This window comes from Phaethon aethereus (assembly GCF_964289735.1).
Source record: "Phaethon aethereus genome assembly, chromosome: 1".
In the NCBI taxonomy this organism is placed as follows: Eukaryota; Metazoa; Chordata; class Aves; order Phaethontiformes; family Phaethontidae; genus Phaethon; species Phaethon aethereus.
In genome coordinates, this window is record NC_138575.1 from 128,969,801 (window position 1) to 128,990,393 (window position 20,593).

At 42.1% G+C, this 20,593-nt stretch overlaps 1 protein-coding gene across 4 annotated transcripts in view; it reads left to right on the plus strand.

Moving 5' to 3' along the window:
* Positions 1-20,593, plus strand: part of DMD (dystrophin) — a gene marked incomplete at both ends in the record, with an annotated part of 1,339,794 nt that overhangs the window by 1,318,207 nt on the left and 994 nt on the right. For all 4 annotated transcript variants that reach the window (XM_082008889.1, XM_082008891.1, XM_082008888.1 and 1 more), the window contains 3 exons: positions 2,125-2,368; positions 2,732-2,855; positions 6,914-7,006. In XM_082008889.1, coding sequence (XP_081865015.1) covers positions 2,125-2,368; positions 2,732-2,855; positions 6,914-7,006 — 461 coding nt within the window. The remainder of the gene's footprint in view (positions 1-2,124; positions 2,369-2,731; positions 2,856-6,913; positions 7,007-20,593) is intronic.

Below are 20,593 nucleotides of genomic sequence, written 5' to 3' on the forward strand. Positions count from 1 at the left end.
ATCGCCACAGTCTTTTCACAGACTTTGTGAAAAACAAGCTTAATGATCAATCCTGTGTAAACTTTAGTCTGCAGTAAGACCACGTGTGATAGCGTTGTCATTCTCTTTCCCATTCCCTTTTGTATTTTTATTAATTATTCATCAGTTCATTCAGCTAGAAGTATCAGAAGACATGAAGTCATGTGGAAGGCAACACCTAAGTATAGCCCTTCTTTCTTTCAGATAATTTTCATGGATTTGAAACTCTAGATTTCCTAAAAGCAAAAAGCTTTCTTTGGAAAAAACTGTTTCATTTCACAGAAAATAACTGATATTTATATCAGCTTCTTGATTTGCCATCCAGAGAGTTTTCTGGTTTGGTAATTATGTAGCGTTTGGGTTTTTTTCTTCAAGAACTTGTCAACCCCCTTCACATGGAATTGAATTTTTAGCTAATCAGAGAATGACCAACTGTGTGTATAACAGCTGCTATAACACTCCCCATAGCCTCTGTTGTCCTCTGTTTGTCTGGGTTTTAGAGAAAGAAGCCTGAATTTTAGGACAACCTGAAGTTAAGAATGATCAACCCCTTATTTTAGCCTTTTAAAATTTCTGCAGAGGAGGGATCGTGTAGGTCAGACATCCCTTAGGGATCACATTCTGGGGGGTGCCGCAGTCCCAGGTGAGGATGTGTCCATCATGCAGCTGCTGAGGGGCACAAGTATGTTTGAAGAACAGTCAGTAGCCTTGTCTTTGGCCTTGGCATTGCTTTCTTATCCACGTGGAATGATGAATACTGCTTCAGTTCTTGTTCTGGTCACAATAACATACCTTTAGAAGTGTTTCAGAGCTTAACAAAGTTCCTTGGAAGGTTTCTGAGGTGCTATTAAGCCTCCAGACCAAACTGTCAATGTGTATTGTAGTTTGCAGGCAGAACTGGCAAAAAGTGCCTGTTCTCACAACCGCAAATAAGAGCGAGTTGGAAAAAATAAAATCTGGGTCACTGCTTGTGATGAGTAAGCAGTTACCAGAGCGCCGAGCCATTTTTTCCTGCTCTGGGAAGCTGTAAAGGAACATCATAGCAACAAAATCCCAGTGCAATTTATTAGGCCTCTCTTGCCTACAAAGTTTCTGTTACAAGTTACTATTTTTGTGGGTTTGGACTGTGTTATCCCTAACAAGGTTTCAGTTTCTTACCTTCTGTGCTCTTCCTGCTTGGCAGATTTTTTTCCATATGGACCACTATAGATCACATTAATCTATGGAGTGTTTTACTGGAGTAGAACTGGAGTTTTACAGAATAAAAGACCAAGCTTAGCAGTGTCATAAAGTTACAGTACACTGCAGCAGTCTAGACAGGGCAGTCCAAATGAAGATGAAAATTATAGCCCCAAAAGTTAGTGGTGTAGTTTAACAGGTTGGCTCATGAATTTGTCTTTTCCTCATCTTAGGTTAGTAATTGTAGGGATAGGCTGGAAATACCGTTGCGAATACGAAGAGATGAGAATGATGTGACCCGACTGATGACAGCAGAGTTGCAAATGAACTCTTGAGTTTGGTGTTTTCCTCTGACTTTTTGGGCTGCCTTTCTGTCTTGGTTTTCTCATCTATAAAACAGATAGGCCGTCCAGGTGGCGTCCGCTTTGATTAGTGTTTGTAAAATGCTTTGATCACTCCAAGTCCTCTTTTAGCGCTAATTGTGCCTCGAGTGTATTCGTGCGTGGAAGCGAACAGGCAGTCTGACTTCTGCTGGGAAGGATAAAGCGCAGGAAGCCGAGGGAGGGCCGAGCCCAGGACAGACCGTACCCGGGCTTCGGGAGGGTGTCTGGAGCCCCGCCAGCCTTCCGCATCGTGTGCCCTGGAAGGGAATTCATTGTGAATTCTGGTGACGCAGAGAGCCTTTAGGCAACGCTTGTATCGCAGGTCCCTGTAATATCAGCGCCGTGCGCGTCTGCGAGGTGTAAGCCTACAGGCGCGTGGGTTCAGACGAGGGAAAGGCAAGCGGTGCAGATGAGCTTCTGCCCCTGGTAGTCGGACACACCACGTCGCACGAGAGGAGCTGCCTTCTCGCGGCCCTGCCCAGGGGGTAGCGCGCACTACCTGTTCGGCTTTGTAAAGCCTCACCCCCTGGTTACTTCTCAACAGGAACTTGCAAGCGGAGTACGACCGTTTGAAGCAGCAGCATGACCACAAAGGACTTTCTCCACTGCCGTCCCCACCGGAGATGATGCCGGTTTCTCCGCAAAGCCCCCGGGATGCGGAGCTCATTGCAGAAGCCAAGCTGCTTCGCCAGCACAAGGGCCGCCTGGAGGCCAGGATGCAGATACTGGAGGATCACAACAAACAGCTGGAGTCGCAGCTGCACCGGCTGAGGCAGCTGCTGGAGCAGGTGGGTCCTCAGGCTTTTCTTCTAGATCTCTCTAGGCTCATCTTCCAAACAGGGTGTGAAGCATTAGCAATAACGACAACAGACCAAGAAAGCCTCTCTGTGGAGGCTAGTCTGAGAAAAATACTAAGTTGTTCTGTAGGCTGCAGGTGAGGAGGTGAAGTCACGTTTCAGTGTTCTTAATTAGTCCTCTTCCTAAGTTTTATTCAGAATTCAAATCCATTATTTGCATGGGTGTACTTACTTAAAAACAGACAGAAAATTGTGTGTATTCATGAAATAAATAAAAAATACAGAAATACAGAGATTTGTGCAACTGTACTGAGCTGTTAATAACAATCTCTTCTTTTTTCTTTCAATTTTCAGCCTCAGGCAGATGCCAAGGTGAACGGTACGACACTATCATCTCCTTCTACCTCTTTGCAGAGGTCAGACAGCAGTCAGCCAATGCTTCTTCGTGTAGTTGGCAGCCAGACTTCAGAAACCATGGGTAAGATAACAACATTCAGTTTGTCATAAAAAATAGTTATAGTCCCATTTTCCAGAAAAAAATCCTTAAGGACAGAAAATACTATGCGCTCCTCTCTAGTTCAAATGAGAATGAAGTAGACGTTTACAATGGTCTTCATGTCATATGGCACTTTACACTTTAGGTCTTCATTACGGTTCAGGCTTTTGCTTTTGATCATGATGCTCACAGTAGCATGGGTATTTTGACACTAAACACAAAGCTCAGGCAGGGCTTGACTTTTGAAAACAAATGCCACTAAAAAGCTAACTATTTTTTTCAAACTAACTTTCAGCTATTAAGCATGACATGGCTGATTTACATGTGCATAGTATTAATTATGGATAAGAGATTAAATGTATGATTAATCATCCCCACGTTAACTGATGTGATCTTATTTTTAATATGTCATGGCTCAATCAGCAGGATTGAGCTGTCACTCATAGGTAGTGCTCATCTAGTTTCTTTTCTAAATATCACATCAGATGTGATAATGAACATCATATGAGTTGTGGAGTAAGGTTAAGTAATATTCTGTAGCTAGAGGCTGGAATTATTGGAATTACTATTTTTGTGCTTTTAGTAACTGCTCTGTAGCATTTTCCTATCTGTTACAGAATTAATAAGTATTTATTACCAAGTAGTAAGGATTTTCTGCTAGCAAAAAAGCAATCAACCATTGCAGCATCTGTAAGCAAATATACTTAAATTACTTCAGCAAGATAATATTTGAAATCTGATGATGATATTCAGCTTCATGCACAGAAATTTATTTAGTGTATATTAGAGGGAGGCTTTGGGGAAGAGTCAGAGGCTTCAGTGAGAGCTTTTCACTGCTGTTAGTGAAAGAGTCAATGACAGAAATTGAACGGGAGGGGACATTCTGCTGTGTCTGAAGTGCCATCGTGGTGGGAGATATATCTTGTTCAGTGGCTTTTTCTTCCATCCTGAGCGTAGGCAATAACGTCAGCCTGTGCCGTTATCAAACAAGATGAGTTCTATACGCCCTACAACAAAAAAAAAGTCAAATTAATTGTACCTTTAGGAATGCTTAAGTTAAATCCTAGGGGTGAGAGTACAGTCACAGGTAACAGCAATTTCATTTGGATCCTTCTTTAATTGCACTACTAGTGAGTAAATATTTTGCAACAGAGTAGACAAAATGTATCGGTGGAGTAATTTGAATGGCTTTCTGAAGAAATGTCATGAATTTCATCACATAAAATACATTAATTAAAATAGCAGAAAAGGTAGGAAGACACTGCTTCCCAGCCATTTTATTAAAAGCCTTGTAGCTTCTTATTGTATTGTTTAGTAGGACAAAATACAGTAATGTACTTCTTTTCATTTGATTCGATATAAGATCATTCCTGTTTAACTTGTGAGACTAATTAATTAACACACATATAATCATATAAACTTCTAATACTCATTTAAAGCAAATATTGAGACATGAATTGGGGTTTTTTGTTTGTTCGATTCAGCCAATATGTGGAAGGACAGTGAGATGTTGAATCGTTATCAGTATGATCATGTTGAGACTCAGCAAAGCAACGCTGTTGGCAGCATGGAGCGGAGCTGATAAAAAGAGTTACTAACCGAGCTAACAAACCGCAACTAATTCAGTTTGTCAAGTCTCCTTTCACACCAGAAAGCTTTGCTTGCTAGTCTGAGAGTTAGCTGAAGCGCAACTTAAAATATTCTTGAATTGTGAAGGGAACCAGAGGGGTGTTGTAAATAATGCCCTCACGCAGCAGGCATTCACGCAGTAATGAGGGAGTCATCATTTTCAAGAAAATACTGAGGATCTCTAAGTCTCTCAGCCAATGAGGTAATGTAGTGGTAGCTTTTATATATTTTTTCTTTTTGAAAGGAGACCTTAGGGTTTTTTTTAATTTTAATGTAGACCCACTGCACTTCTCTGTCTTTCTGCTTTCTCGGGGGGAGATTACTTTAGAAGGTTTTCCACAGTGTTGTGCAGCCATTTGGTAAAAGCAGAAACCCAGTCAGATCCTAATTTAGAAACCGAAGAGCTTAGTAACCTGAAATATACCTCAGCAAGTGGAAAGGTTCTGCTTTTCTTCCCATAGAGTCCCAGTGGGAAAGTCCTGATCTTTGGCCTTTCTCCCCCAGTAATATAGCAGCAGAGGAGGTTCTCTGAGGCATGTGAGCCAAGAGGTTGTTGCTGAACTTTAATTCATTCAGGTATCACCAGAATACTTGAGATCCACCCAGCTCTCCAAGCCTTTTGTAGAAACACGAATGGGGAAGACTGTTTCAGGTAGAGAGGTAATTGAGGTCTGAAGGTGTCTTCACTTTTGTTGGGTTGCTTGGCTGATGTCTTATTTTGTCACTCACAAGGAAATGCTCAGAAAAATCATCCATATGAGAAAAAATAAAAGAAATACATTTTAAATAAAAGATACAGCAGTCTTGGGGATCAACACAGTTCCGTTTGTCTCAGCGCTTATCAGGACGTTTGGAAATCAGTACCTGTCCTCAGTTCTTCTTGGCCGGGACAGCAGAACCACTGCCCTCTTCTCTCCATCTTTGGGGCCAGGTGGTTTTCTGCAGACTTGTTGGTAAGGTCTTTGGCCTGGGTAGGAGCAGCAAGATCTCACTCTGAGTTTCCACCTTGGCAACCGGCAGAGGCTGGAAGGACGTCAGTTCTGCTGAGGCCCGTCTGTCAGTGCAGTACGTGGTGCGGAAGTAACTCATGGTGTGAGTTGATTTGTGTGAACTGAGCAGCAGTCAAAAGCTGAACAAACTGCAAGCAGTCTCAGCAGCTATTTTTAGACAGTTAATGGAATAAGGGAAGCTGATATGAAGACCATCACTTACATGAATTAAGTGATTCTTGCAGACATTTTACCCCACTTATTGTACCGGAACAGGAAAAATTACTCTTAGTTGGTAATAACTCTTGTGAAACTCCTGGCCCTAAGGTGAGGCCGACACTAAGCCTAATAATAGGGAATATATGCAGTCCTGACGTGTTCCTTTAGTATCTCTTTTAGTAGACTTCCCACTAGCACGGAGCACCTCAATATTTAAAGAATGTAAATTCTAACAGAAAATCAGGTAGTTTATTACTCAAGTTGAGTAGGGAAAGACACGTTAGAATAAAGGGTCATTAAGTCATTTTCAAAATAAGTATGTACCTCTGTTGGTTATCGCAACAGGCAAAATTGCTGTTGTGTTTTAATAGGGAAAAAAGAAATCTAGTAAAACAGGAGAATGTCACTCAAAGTATATCCTTCAGGTATATTCTTTTTTAAGATGCTTCATTTCTATTAGAGGCTAGGGTCTACAGTAAAATCAACATATGGATTTTAGTTATCTGAAGCCACGACCAAAAAAAAAAAAAAAACCCAATAAAAATAAAATGTATTGAATTTCCCATTAAGCTGCTGCCCTGTAATCAGGTTATAGCAATTATTCAGTGGGAGAAATGTATTTTGCTTTATTAAACTGCTGCTAAACCCTTTTACAGTACAATTGAATGTTCTTGGAGTGCCAATCTGATGCAATTAAACTGTCAGAAATATTAATACTGATGTAGATGAGAATCTGGGCTTCTACTGATTTACGCAGCTAGGCAAAGCAGTGCTAACATGAATCCAGCACTATTACAAAGCTGCTCAATAGCAGCACTCACAACAGCAATTTCTTTTGCTATTAATGGAATAAGAGAAGCTGCAACAACGAGTGTCATTTATAGAACTAAATACACCTAGCAGACGTTTTATCCCACTTCTTTTTACCAGAATAGATTATTTTTTAAATCCGTTTTTTACGAGTTAAAGTCAGTGTTAATTGTTTAAATTTCATTGTTTAATTTCACTTAGGTCCTTAAAAAAAAAAAGAGAAACCTAATATTCAGCAAAATTCACTTTTACAATTGTGGTTGTATACTAGGCAGAAAATGTGTTTCAGGGAACAGCCTTAGCTTCATGAAGCTTCATGACGGAGGCACTAGCAAGCTGTTAACAAATGGCTTAACAGTGGCTCTCATGCAGTGGTGTGGATTTGCTTTCCAGGCGAGGATGAGCTGCTCAGCCCTCCCCAGGACACAAGCACAGGTTTGGAGGAGGTGATGGAGCAGCTGAACAACTCCTTCCCCAGCTCCAGAGGTGAGCGCTGCAGCCCGCGGCAGATGAGAGGGAAGAAGATAAAAGTGCTTTCTGTTCCTTGATGTTTTCAGGGGGTTGTGTTTTGGTTTCAGGTTTTTTGCTGCTCTTTGTTTTCGTTTTAACAATAGCTGCAGCGAAACCTGTCTTATTTGGAGTGGAGAAGCAGCCTGCTCCTCCATTACCTTACGCTACCCCCACAGGTAGCCCTTGCTAGATACATGGATGAAACAATATCTGTCTGAGACTCTTTTTTCTTGCGGCATTTCTTCTCTTCCCTTTTGCCGTGTTCCTTTTCTCACAGCTGCTCTCCTTTTCAGTCAGTTCCCTTGCTGATTTATTTTTAGTACATGTCTTTGCACATTTTTCTTCTGTCTTTACCTTTCTCCAAGAAGAATCTGGTTTGAAATAATATTAAAGCTCCCCGTCAAAGTTCTTGACCTTGTAGCACTTGGGTCCAAAGGAAAAACAAGTGGGCTGGTGCTTTGTGCAGCATAGGCTGCACGTGTGTGTACAGCCACAGCATTTCTTTCACTGTTTCCATTTTGCTCATTCCTGTTGTTTGCTAAAGATAAGCTTTTGTATTACTGGGATTTATTTGTTCAGCCTTTTTTTATTTTAAGAAAGTTCTTTCCTGAGCCTGGGGAAAATACTCTGCTGCCAAGAAAAATGGCTTAGATTCCTAGCAGGGGATGGCATGTTTGGGATATTACCTGTGGCTGTGAAAGCAGGCTCAGACATAAACCTCTTGGCAGAAGAAAGTCCCAGTGCCCACTGACAGCCTGTTTAGTGGCTTTCAGTAGGGGCACAGACTTACTGCAGGGCCTCGTGCACAGGTTTCACACATCACCCAGAGGTTCTTCTTTAGTAGATAAGTGCCTTAACCATCATGCTAGACTTTCAGTGAAATCAAATTTTCTCTATCCTTTGATTCCAAAGCAAGTTCAGCTGTCAGCAGGCATCATCTGTGAGCAGTGGAAAAGGCGGCAGTATAAACTGCATAAAATCTCATGCTATAGATCAAAAGAACAAATCCTTTAGAAAACCATTATCGAAGAAATTCTAAAACAGTGTATTGTTAACTGAATCGATCTCCACACCAACATTATATGAAAAAAGTTTGTATCTTCAGCCCTCATTTTGCCTAGATATTAATTATCAGAAACAACCGATGAAAAAATCTTTCAAGTACTGGTATGTAGATAAAAAAGGGCTCATTTTTAAAGTTGCTGTATACACAAGATTGCAGCAGGCAGTGCTTTCTTGTCAATGACCATCATTTATGTAAACATGTTGTATTTAGGAGATCTTGCATAATATTGTGCGTCTAGATGCAGATAGCCATGTGTTAAAATGTTCACCTTTCTCTGTGGTATCTAATTTGTAATCATAGCTGATGACACTGACAACCAGTGTTTCTTTTTAAAAACAAGCTTAGTTTTAAGTAAAATAGGAGCAATTTATGAAACAACAGTAAATGAGGTATTTGAAATACGGTGGTTCATTTCCTGCATATAAACAGGTAGAGATCAGTCTGTTAGATACAACTCCCGACCGACTCAGAGTACAAAAGGTTTTTAGTTTTATTTTATTGGTGAAAAATACGAAGCTTCATGCATCAAACTGATAAACATACAGGTTAGTGAAAAAAAAAATTAAATTGGTAACAGCAGTTAATATTTTAATTCAGTAAGTTAAGCTATAACTTCACATTTGCTTTCTGGTGATGCAAAATGTGGTCATTTAAATCCAGAGAAAGAACATATTCCCTCATTTTCTTTCTCCATTCAGTAACTATGTTAAAAGTGTAGTATGTCATCACAAGCACTCCTAAAAGAGATTGCATGCTTATATGCTTTCCTGCCTGACTAGCAGCCGTAGAGGAGAAAAATACTTTCTAGCTGCATGGGGGGCTGTGAAGGAGGAGGAGGCACAGTCTCATGTTTGACATGTGTCTTCTTCTGTCCTCCTCAGCCAAGCTGTGAGAGGAGCTTCTTTCTGGTGCAGCAGCCAGGAGCAGGCATGGGCCGTCAGGCAGAGTCAAGCTTCCCCCAGGACTTTTCTTCAGGGCCTGACCAAGGCACTCAAGGCTGAGCCAGAGTCTGCCTCTTCCTCTCTCTTTGGCTACAGAAAAAGAATTAGTCCAGCTGGGGGAAAAAGTTGTTCACTCTTTGGGGAATTGTACCAGGTTTTGGCTAAAGAGAATAGGACTTCGATTAGGTTTCTCCGTTCTTCATGTATCTTTTGATGCATTTGCATGAATTTGCCAGGTTTGTATAATCGCTTTTGGTTGAGGAATAGGAATGGTCAGGCCCTCTGTGAGAAATAGTTTGTCCTACAACCAGTGCAACTGGATTTCCATTCACTGGTTGATATAGAAGGCTACTGAGATCAATTCTGATGAGATCTCATGCAAACTTCAGTTATTGGAGTTCTCTTCTGCTCCCATTTTAACGATTAAATGATACTCAACTGATACCACATAAACAAAGCTTACATCCACCGCTAATTTACCACAGACTCACGTAGACCTTCATTGTGAGGTGAAGGATGCCATGGTCAGTCAGATTCCATGGGCATCAGGGATTTACAAAACTGCAGAAAGGAGAAGAGGAAGCAGGGTTGATTTGTCTCAACAAACCACTCAATCGGGGGACATTTTGCTGTTGAGACGTGCAAATTTGTATCTCAGATCAGTGTAATTGCAAAAGTGGAAGCGGTTTGGCAAAACAGCCTGAAAATAGGGTGTAGTGTAAGGATTCAGACGTGGTGGAAGTAATATTTTATTTCTTTGCATTACACGTTGTATCAAAACCTAAAATTTTTTGTAGGTGTCTAGGAAACAGAACGATAAGCCCAACCAAGTCTATCAGCACAGATTTATAAAAATTTATTTTCTTGTATTAATTCTTATTAAGTAGAATTTAAATAAAAGTCAGATGCAAGAAACTCAGTCATCCCAGTCTGTCATTCAGAAGTGTACTGTGATACAGGAGCTTATGAAATATTATTTGAAAGGTGAATTCAAACTACTTGGGTAAGGTGGCACCACATGTGATACATACTGTCTTTAGGAATTAAAACTGGAAGGAAGATGGATTAAATGGCCAAGATTGACTAGTACTCAAAGTAGCTTTGTTTATTTCTACACTAATGCTGTAGAAGAAGGAACACTGCTGTGATATTCATAGACCGTGCAATTCCAGAAGATCTGCAGAGGACACAGGACACTCATCAAAACCTACCTAGATTGAAAATTAGGATAACAAAATGAAATCCAGGAAGGGAAAAACATCCATACAAATAACCTGAAATTTATACATGGAATCAATTGAGGAAATCTAGGGATATGCTGGAACTTACTGGCAGGACATTAAATGTGAGTTTTCTTTGTGGCCTGTAAAAACAAGCATGTTACATTTCAAGCTAAATGTCCAGCTCCAGCATGTCGCAGCATAGGGAGTGATACTCCTTTTGAATCAGGGATATAATTCTGAGTATACTATTGCCATTGGGATAACAACAAATTGGAGGAGGGCAGAATAATATGGCAAGAGCAAACTGGACTCCTAAGGCTTTGGTTCATGAGAAAAGTTCAGAGCTGAATAAGCAGTGAATAGAGAAAAGGAGTGTTTGCTTGGGTGCACAGATGTGCAATTGAAAATCACAGGATAGAAATTAAAAAAAAAAATTTAGTCTAAATATCATGGAAAGCATCTGAAGAGTAAGATTTGCTCAGGTTGAGAAATAGTTTTCTAAAGCAAGTAGTAGCTCTTATTTTGGACTTCTGAAACAGCAGTAAAATGTAGTAGAAATTAATTGTTGCTCACTTGGAGATAGATTAATTTTGATTATGATATTTTACAAGCTTTTGCTGCATAAAGTTGTTTTTAAAAGGGCATCAAGGCTTCATAGCATCGTTTTGAATGCATTTTAGAGAAGCATGTGTTAAGCAAATCGTGTCATAGACCTTTGTGAACAGGTCTCAGATGCAATAACTTGTGTTCCTATATACCTTTTATAGGGTTTTATTTGTTTCTTTGTTTCTTCAATTTAACCTTTTGGCAATTCTCGGCATTTCCTAAGGAGCAGAGGACCTCCGTGCTCCCTGCACAGCTGACTGTTGGTGCCAAAAGCTGTTTCATTTCTGGAGACGGAAATTCTGCTGAATACCTGATGAGTGCTGTCCTTAAGGAACTTTTCTTCCCTTTTAATCTACAAGGTTTCCCATCCATTCCTCTTTTACTTTGCTGCTCCCAGCAAATTCACAACTGCTGCAGCTGCTTCAGACAGCTGCTGTGCTAACTCAAAACAGATGTCAAAGCCAGAGGTCTGCCATTTAGTGCAAATCTACCATCAGTGGTTTATTTGACCCTGCTCGATAATGGGCCACAGAGGAAAACATTTTCACGCTGTATTTGTACCCAAGCTACTAAATCTCCGGGGAACTGGTTCACAGTTAGAAAGTAAGATTGGCAGGCCAGTATTTTTAAAGCCAAATTCCTCTCTTCTGCAGCACTGAGGACAAACAAGATGCGCTGCTTCAGGTGGATCTTATGGCGGACCAGGCTGTGTCTTGCGGTTACGGTTTTGTAGCAAATGCTTTCTATGAATGAAACTCAGAGAGGAATTTAGGGACAGGAGTTCCTGAGCTAACTGAAGTTGGTGAGGGAGCTTCCCAGGCTTTCAACGCAGAGCCCTTGTGGGTGGATAATGAGAAAGCGAGAGCCAAGAAGTGATTAGAAGTAAGTCCAAGAGGGCTTAAAAGAGCTAAGAGGCCGTGGTATCACGTGGAAACATTTGGAGAGGGATCGGTACTCACCATTATGGTTTAACATAGTATTGCTCAATGCAGATGTCGTCTTGTGCAGTGAAATTACAAGACCCCACAGCGATAAATAAATGGCACTAAGAATAACACCATCTTTTACAAGTTTTGTTTTACTTTTATCTCAGTCACATGAAGACACACCAGACACATTCTCTCCTCTCCCTCTTGCCTCAGCCAGGCTCTGTCATGAATGGGACTAGTGTCCTAAGTGGAAGTAGCAACTTCGGCATTGCAAATAATGCAGTTTCTCGTATTCTGACAGCAAAATCTTACGATGCAGACTTTTCTTTGAACACTTTCCTGAATCAGTGGAAGAGTACCCTGGAGTTACTATACTGTAGGGTATTCTAAAACTACTCTTCCAGCTGAGCTAGCCTGGCGTCTTCTGGAGTGTCTCCCCTTCTCTGTGCTATGGTCCTACATCCCACACCAGTGAGCCCAGTGACTGAGAACCCTTATCACTCCTCTGCGGCACAGCTTCTCTGCAGCTTTCTGCTGGGATAGCGATGGGGAGGACTAGATCTTTCATGATTTGTAGTGCTCAGGCCCTATGTAAACTGAGAATACGTTCATGAATTTAATGAAACTTTTTTTTTTAAGAAAAAACGCTGTTTGCAGATCCAGATCTCTCCCCTCTGCAGCCCGTCCCCCTCCTGCGCTCAGTGAGAGGGGCAGTGCAGTAGGTGCTTTGTGCTCTTTGCTTCGATCTGAATCTGCATAGATGCATGAAGTTTTTGTTAGAGCCTCTGCTTTCAGGTTTGATTTGATCACTTTCTACGTACCTTTGTCTATGATACAAAGTCATGTTGATTTCAAAACAAGACCAGAAAAAGAAAGACTCTTCTATTTTGTAAGGGGCGCAATCTTGATTTGAGCTGCAATAATAGATAATTAGGCGCCCATGGATTGTATATCAGTATTTTGATGCCTTATAGAATATGAATTTTCAGAACTGCGGCAATACAGACAATCTTCCCCTGCAATTTATGCCAAACCATAGTCTTTGCCTCAAAACTTAGAGACACACATTCATTCATATGCAAAGAAGAAAATAAAGTAAAATCCATTAAACCCTTTTTAATCTTCCTCCAAAAGAAATTAGCTGTTACTGTAGTAGTGCTACTCTTTGTTGCATTTAACAAATTCTAGGGCTGATTGCTCACCATAGACTTTCCTCACCAGCTGTTTTGTGCAGTGCAGAGCTATCCCAGTTACCTTTAAATACATTCATTTTCAAGTGTAATCCCGTCTGTCTTATGTAGATATTTAAATTAGACATGGCGCAGCTGCAATTTTAGGTGCTTGTGCAGACAGGTAGGCATTTCTGAAGACCTCCAAAAGGATCCAGTCTTTTGCATGTAGGCAGCTCCTCCTCTCCTCTTGACCCAAGCTAAGCTGTCTTCTGCTAGATCTCCTTCATGCCCCAGGACTCTTGCACACCCAGCTGTACTATGGTGCAGTTGCTGGAGGTCTTAGGTCAACCACCTACTCATTTGAACCTTGGGACTCTCCTCAGAAGAAGACCAAAGCATGCAATGGACTTTATATCTTAATTTTCAAGGATTTTTCTGTTACGTGATTTATATTGGTGCGAGGTTCTCATCTTCCCCTCTGCAAGGCATTTTTTTTTTTAGCATTCATAGCTCCTGATAAAAGCGCCAGAGGAGGTCGCAGGCTGTGTAGGCGCTCAGGTAAGTCCTGGAGAGTTAGACAGGCCTGCGAGGTGAAGCCCTTAGAACCGAAGCTACACCTCTCCTAGTCGTCAAGTTCGCTCTGGTAGCTCTGTGCACCACCAGCACGTGCAGCATAGACATAACCTGAGTCAAGGCTCCCCTTAGGACCAGAATAAAAACCTACATGCAGAGCGTGACTTCAAACCTGTTGTTATTATTATTTCTAATAGTAAGGATGCTGCTGGGGAGAGGGAGAGGGGAAGGAACGGAGTAAAACTTCCTCCGTTGTGTAAATGGTAACTTTTGCTGTCCAGGCCCTCCAGAGGTTGCCCCGGCAATAGCGGAGCGGTGGCTCTGACCTGTGGTGGTCAGCAATGCCACTCAGTTCCTCCGCCCTCTCCTCCTCTCCTTTACCACCTCTGCTCAGTTTTGCTCCATTGATGACCCTTGTTCTGCTCCTTATCAAATACCTGCAAAGCTATTTATTGTCTTCCTTCCCCTCTCCTGCAGGCTGCCATACCTAGAAAAAAACTTGACAGCAATTAGGTTACTGTTGTGCTGACCGGTGTGTTTGCCCGTATGTGTCTGTCTCTCTCGCCATTGTCCCATACGTCGTTTATAGTTCTATCATTTGCAACAGCTCTGGGGCAAAGATCATCCTCTTTCTTGAACAGTAGCTACCGCGGTGACTTTCTTGCCTGAGACTGCGAGTCTGGCAGTACCAGTGCTGGCAGTAATGTGCCGGTGACAGTGGGACGCTGCTTCTGGAGACAGCGAGCGTCTTGTGGCCACTGGCTCTGCAATGGGAAGGGAGGCGGGGAGGTGTTTCTGCTGTTGATTGACACCTGGCTTTCTTTTTTTAAACACAAATATGCTACGATAAGCGTTTGAGAAGAATCAGTATGATCAAAGTATGGCTTCCATGAAGGCTCATCAGGAACATCTTTTCAGCTAAACCCATTAATGACTCCTCCGTTTCGGCAGAACAACTTGAAAGTGATGAGATACTTTCTCCTGTTTTCACTTGATTTTTTTTTCTCCCTTTCTACCTCTGCCCCCTCAGTTTTTCCACGCTTGCGGATCAGCTTGTTGGAAACATCTGTCAAAATTTATTTATCTTGAATGTGAGCGTGTTATATTCCAGTGTACAGCTCTAGGTGTAAAACATGGGGGGGGGGGGGGCGGGGGGCGTGCACATACATGTATATATGGATGTATACTTGTATGTAGGCCATAATAAAATGTAAAGTGACTGGATGAATTAATTTGACGTTGGGGAAACATGATTTTACCACTAATACTGATGAGTAGAAGTACTCAAATTGAGGAAATTTGGGTGCTCAGAAAGTGAATTCAGATCTTCTCTGCCATCCTCAAGTGAAAGACCCGTAAGTTGGTTTTAGTAGTTTTCTCAAGTGTTTTTGCTTGGTGAAAACCACGATGCAGATTACAGAACTGTTCTTGAATAAATCCGCTCAGAACCATCAGTGAATTTCCATGCGCTTTCAGTCTTTGTTTAAAGCAGAAACGTGGTTATTTTATATTAAATTCCCAAATGGAAATTGAAGTGTCTTTTACAGTATGAAATATATATATTCACGTGTGGGCGTTTTCCTTTCTTTTCTGATATTTCTTCCGCTTCCTCTCTCTGTTCCTAAAGGAAGAAATGCCCCTGGAAAGCCAGTGAGAGAGGTTAGTGAGATGAAGGCTCACTGCCATGGCTTCTGTTTGTCACAGCTTGCTTCCTGTGCCCAGCATGCGTGTGACAGCAGCACGGGTTCGCTTGGGTTTAGTGAAGGGCGGGGGTGGTTTTATTTTGCTTTGGGTTTTGTTTGATTTTGCTGAGTGCATTCCCCATCCGTGCTCTAACAGTAGCGTACCTCTCAACTTTCAGTGGAGACAACAGCAGCTCAGGGATCTGCATTTTTTTACATCCTCCCAAAGCTGGGAACCCAGGAATGGGGAGGAGAAAATAATACGTTGAAATGAAGCCTCTGTACGACAAATGTGGTCAGCAAATAAGCTGCAGTCATTGACTTACGTTCTGTTGCTCTTGTGTGCAAGCACGACAGGGACACCCAACGTCTCTCGCTGTTTCTGCTCGCATACTCACAATTGTGTTTACATGTATGTGCCAATATGCCAACCGTCATCTCCAGTTATTAAATAGTTATTAAAAAGTTCTGTTTCTTTTCCTTTAGAACAGTGAGAGTTGAGAGGTATAAGAGATTCAGGTGTTTTAATTTCCTGATATACTATTGCAGAATGAAAAATGCTACTAACATTCACCAGCTCCACGGTGTTGTGTTCAGCAATGCAAAAGGGCGATGGTTTTCACTGTGCACTTTGGATGTGGTTGGTTTAACGCAAAATAGGTTTTGGAATTTGTACATCCCTGCTTATTAATGGGGAGAACGTTTTGTGCTGTGTTGTCATAGCACCTTTGAAAGTATTTCCAGAGCGCCTTGGTTTTGTCCTCTCTGAAGCTGCTCGTCACTCGCTGACCAGATACAACGTTTGAAAGATGAATTCCGAGTGAAAATTATTATTAAAGATAAAATATTCAGAGACTGCCTGAGTGCAATTGCAAGTAGCTGTGAAATGACCTTTCCTGAACAGATGATGTTCAGTGTTGATGAGGCAGAAATTGAAGGGTAACCCGGTTTGCAAACCTCTGCCGGCGCGGGGAGGGGGGCTCATGGAAACACGCTGCCCTGGGGTTTCTAGCAGAGCTGTTGCGAACCCCCGGTCCCGACAGGCTACCCCAGCTGAGCCAGGACTTGTTCTCATGTGGTGCCCTGTGCTACAGCGGTTCTCTGCCTTGGCAGCCGGAGCAGGCAGAGGTTCAGCCGCTTCGAGGCGTGAGATCCTCAGTGCAAGTTAAGTCTGTCCTCAAATGGCAGAGCCTCTCACGGGGATCAAAAAAGGGTGCTCGGGCTGGCATCAACAGACTGCACCAATCCAGAATTTTAATGGAAATTATTTCATATTCAGCCCTGCATGTTCACGGCTCATACAGTCTGAGAATTGCGCTCCGGTTCAGCAAAACAGGTTGTTGATTTCCACTATCCTCATTCGTATTTATGTGTATTATTCCAAAAAATCTTCTGCTGATGAGGGCATATTTGATACAATTATTTTAAAAAAAAAAAAGGGGGGGGGGCATGCCCTACCTGATCAGATTCCAGCAGCTTAAACCTAAAAAAATTGACTTCTTCAAGGAATCACTCGCTGCTCTCCACTTGTATTTGTGCTCGCTGACGGTTCCAGAGGGGGCTTGGTAACTTGCAGAGCTGAATATAAAACACAATTCTCCACCTGCTTATGAAATGTATGAGCTAAGGTATAGAATAGCATTTGCTTTACGTGTGAATCCCGTTTGTGCAAAGGCAGATCATGCAGTTTTAAATCCACCTGGCCAGGTTTTGATCGCATTACTCACTTTAGGTATTGTCTTTGTGTGGCATTACTTGATACGAATAAGGATATCAAAATCCGAGCCACCACCAGGAAGGATTTTGCTTTTGTCAGGGAAGGGTGAGAAATCTGTGCTGCTAAAAAAGGCACTGCATTGTGTCGGGGTTTCTTAATTTACTTTCTATCCACTCTTTCGAGTCTGAATGCTCCACATTTATTTCTCTGACAAGCGGTAGTGTAAGATTGATATTCAGTTACTGCGCCCTCACCCAAGGGCCTTAATTCCAGTAGAACCTCTGAAGCAAATTCAGCAGATGTGAAATGCATCATTCTATATGTGACCAGAAGTGATGTAGTTAGTGTCTGCAGAAATAGGCGTCTTCTGCTTTCAAAGCAAATGGACCTGTGTTAATATTCCCTCCATTTTATAAGTCTAAGTTTATTGTCCATGTCCATTTTGAGCTTTATTGCTGCATTTCAAAATGTGTGCTGGTTTCTTTCTTACACAGTACCATCTTTCAACCTTTCAGTGCCTCAAGCATAGAGAAAACTTTTTCAGCATTACTGTTTTAAAAAAAAAAGAATTAATGCTTTCTTTGGTGGCATTACTTTAAAAATATGAATAATAATGAGTGGAAATCTATGATTTATATTTTTCTAAGTGCTTTTAGGACAGTATTTTTCTTATTTGCTTCTTGATTAAAAATGTCAGTGATGTCCTACGTTTCAGTCTTGGAGAGGGCAAGTAAGTCGTATTCAATAGAAGCAGCAGAGCTATAAAGAAACAGTCACCAGATCTGAGCTCTGATTTAGGCAACAGGCTTTGTAGAAGAGGGTGCATTCATTGCACTTACAGTACCAGAAAATTATTGCATATGTTGTTCTCAGCTATGTGCAGTCTTGATTGACCTAGCTCCTACTCCAGTGTGCAAGAGAGGCAAAACTGCCGGCGGTGCAGTGACGCCCAGCTGAAGGTTCACCAGTTGAGTGGCTGGAGCACAAGTATATTACCCGCTCCTCTGGCCCGTCCTCCCATCCCGTGACTGTCCCAGGGGCTGCCGTCCCCAGGCTGTTGCACTTCACAGTCCAGCTGTTAATATAAACTGCAGTCAGCAGAGTTTTATGGTCATGCTCTGAGCTGTAAACTCAGGTGGCTCAGGAGGAAGCACATGATTGTTCGGTTTTTCGGCAGAGGAAGTTCAGACCTGTAGTAGAGAGGGAGCGTGGATGGTGTGGGGGAGAGGGAGCCGCATCTCCTTAATCACCCCAGCACGCCTCTGCGCAGCTTTTGTGGAGGGAGATTGGATTCGAAGCATGGTTATTTCAAAAATACGGCAGCAATTAACAGAGACAAGAAGGACTAAGCAGCCGTTCCTGTCATTTTTATGTAGTAAAAGAATACTTCGTCATCCCCGGATGCATAAGGTCTTCTTGGCCCGTGTTTTAATTGCCTGAATGATTTAGCAGTTTGTACCTGCTGTCGCATACTTCTGGAGGACTTCTTTTCCTTATTTTTGATTGAAGTTATTGTTTCTAGACCTAGCCTCTTTCTATAAAACCAGCTTGCCTTTGTTACCTTTACAGCTCTGTATCTGACAGAACAAAACAGGCTTGACGAATACTGATTTTTTTCTGAAGATGGGGTGTAGCAGTTTGGGTTGCTCTAAGTCCATGGAAGGGCGATCATTTCTCCCGAGCCGGGAACAAGTGGCGTTGGAGTCCCTGAAGAGCTCCGGAGTTCCATCATTGCCTCTAGAAACAACGGATCGCAAGGGATCTGAACAAGGGACCATGATCCCACAGGCAGCGAGTGCCTCCCACGGCTGGCTGGCCAGTTACGACTCTCACCACCACCCCGTCTCCTGGCTGTAGGTTGCCGCAGGCAAGGAATAAGACGACTATTGAAAGCCTAGCTATTTCTTGAAAGTAGTTTGCAGGGTCAGAATATTTGTGAGGATGCTGCAGGTCGCTCCAGTTATACCAGGGTTATTCTGATAAAGCCTTGATAGCACATGCTACAAATGCACCTGAGCCATGTCAAGAGTTTCGGGTAACTAGAGCAAACCAGTGGCAGTTACCTTTCTGTTTACAAAAGCATCTCCCATCTAAAATATGTTCTTGCTTCCATATAGCTTCATCAAATTTTCCCTTTCCATGGTGTAATTTTCTGGACTGATCTCAGCCTGCATGGTGCTAGTAAGGGAGATTGTCCCTTACATCTAAAATAAATGTGGTAAAATACATTTACTTTAAACTAAACTATGTTTTGACGAAAACTTGGCAGGAATTTTTCGTATGCTGTTACTTGACGTGCTGATGAGCAAATTACAAGTTTTTGCTTAGGGTGAATAGGATGGCTATACATTAATGATTTATGGATGAAATGGCTGTTTGATGCATCTGTTCCTCTGTGCATTACTGCAGTTAGCAAAAGGTCACTAGATTAGAACCAAGTTATTTCTTTGTATCGATATCTGGCAAACTGTGCCACACACAGCACAGCTCACTATCGAACGGGCAGCTTGTTGAGCAGTTATCATTTAGATACAGCCTTGTTTTGTCTAATGAATGCTACATCTAAAAAAACCCCAAAGCTTAAAAAAATAGTGTTTTAGTGTAAAAGGTGGTACTAGTTCTCCAGAAGAAACGAACTTCTCTGGATATCAGCTAATTTTTTTTCTGATGCTGATGAATATTAACTAACCTCACTCCAAGCTCCTATGTACTGCAGAAATGTCAGCAGTGCATGACTACTGTAATATATGAACATTTGGAAGAGGGTGGTGAGTTTGATTTGCCCCACAGAGAAGGTTCATTCCTCTTGTTAGAGAAGACAGTTGTGTCAGGAGGGACACCCACCGTGTAGGTGGGCAATGGTAATAGTAAGGCTCCAGCACATTACAGATAGGGACTGCGTGAAAGGAGTGTCCTGGATTCCCTGGCTGTGTCCTTTCTTCACTTGGGTGCTCCTTCCTCAAGGACCGTGGCAAGGACTCAGCATCCAGGGTAGCGCAGAGCGTTCCTGGGAGGCAGAATTGTGTGCAGATGGTGTTGCACCTCCCATGTTTTTCCAGACAAATATACTATTGCAAGTACTCTCAGGGAGTAGGTAAATCCTTCAGGTAACAACATGCGGTTTTATTGAGTAATACTTCCCCTGTTATATACTTTCAGTTGCTGGCACTCTGCTGCTTGGAGACTTCTTGAGTTGGAGGTCACATGCACTTCTTTGCATCTAAATAAATCTTTCTTCAGTGATTATTTTCCAACTCCTTTTTTAACTCATTTATGTGTTTGGCCTCAACGTCAGCTTGTGGCGATGAGTTCAGTAATACAGTTATGTGCTGTGTAGAGTATAATTTCCTTCTGCTTCTTTTAAGACCTTCTGTCTGCTTGTTCCTCCTTGTCCTTGCAAGAAATCTTGAATACTCAGTCCTTGGTTTGGATGCTCATCTTGTAGGGTGACTAGATCTCTGTCATATTCCCTCTTCAGTCATATTTTTTCGGGAGGGGGACTCCAGTTGGGATTCAGCTGTTTTAAACTGTGATGTCTCTGTTGTTTGAGATGCCACCAGAGGGTATCTGAGACACTCATAGAGGGCTGCAAATCTGACACAGGACTTGCAGAAGACTCTTCTGAACAGCAGCTGGAGACCAGGCAGGGTATGC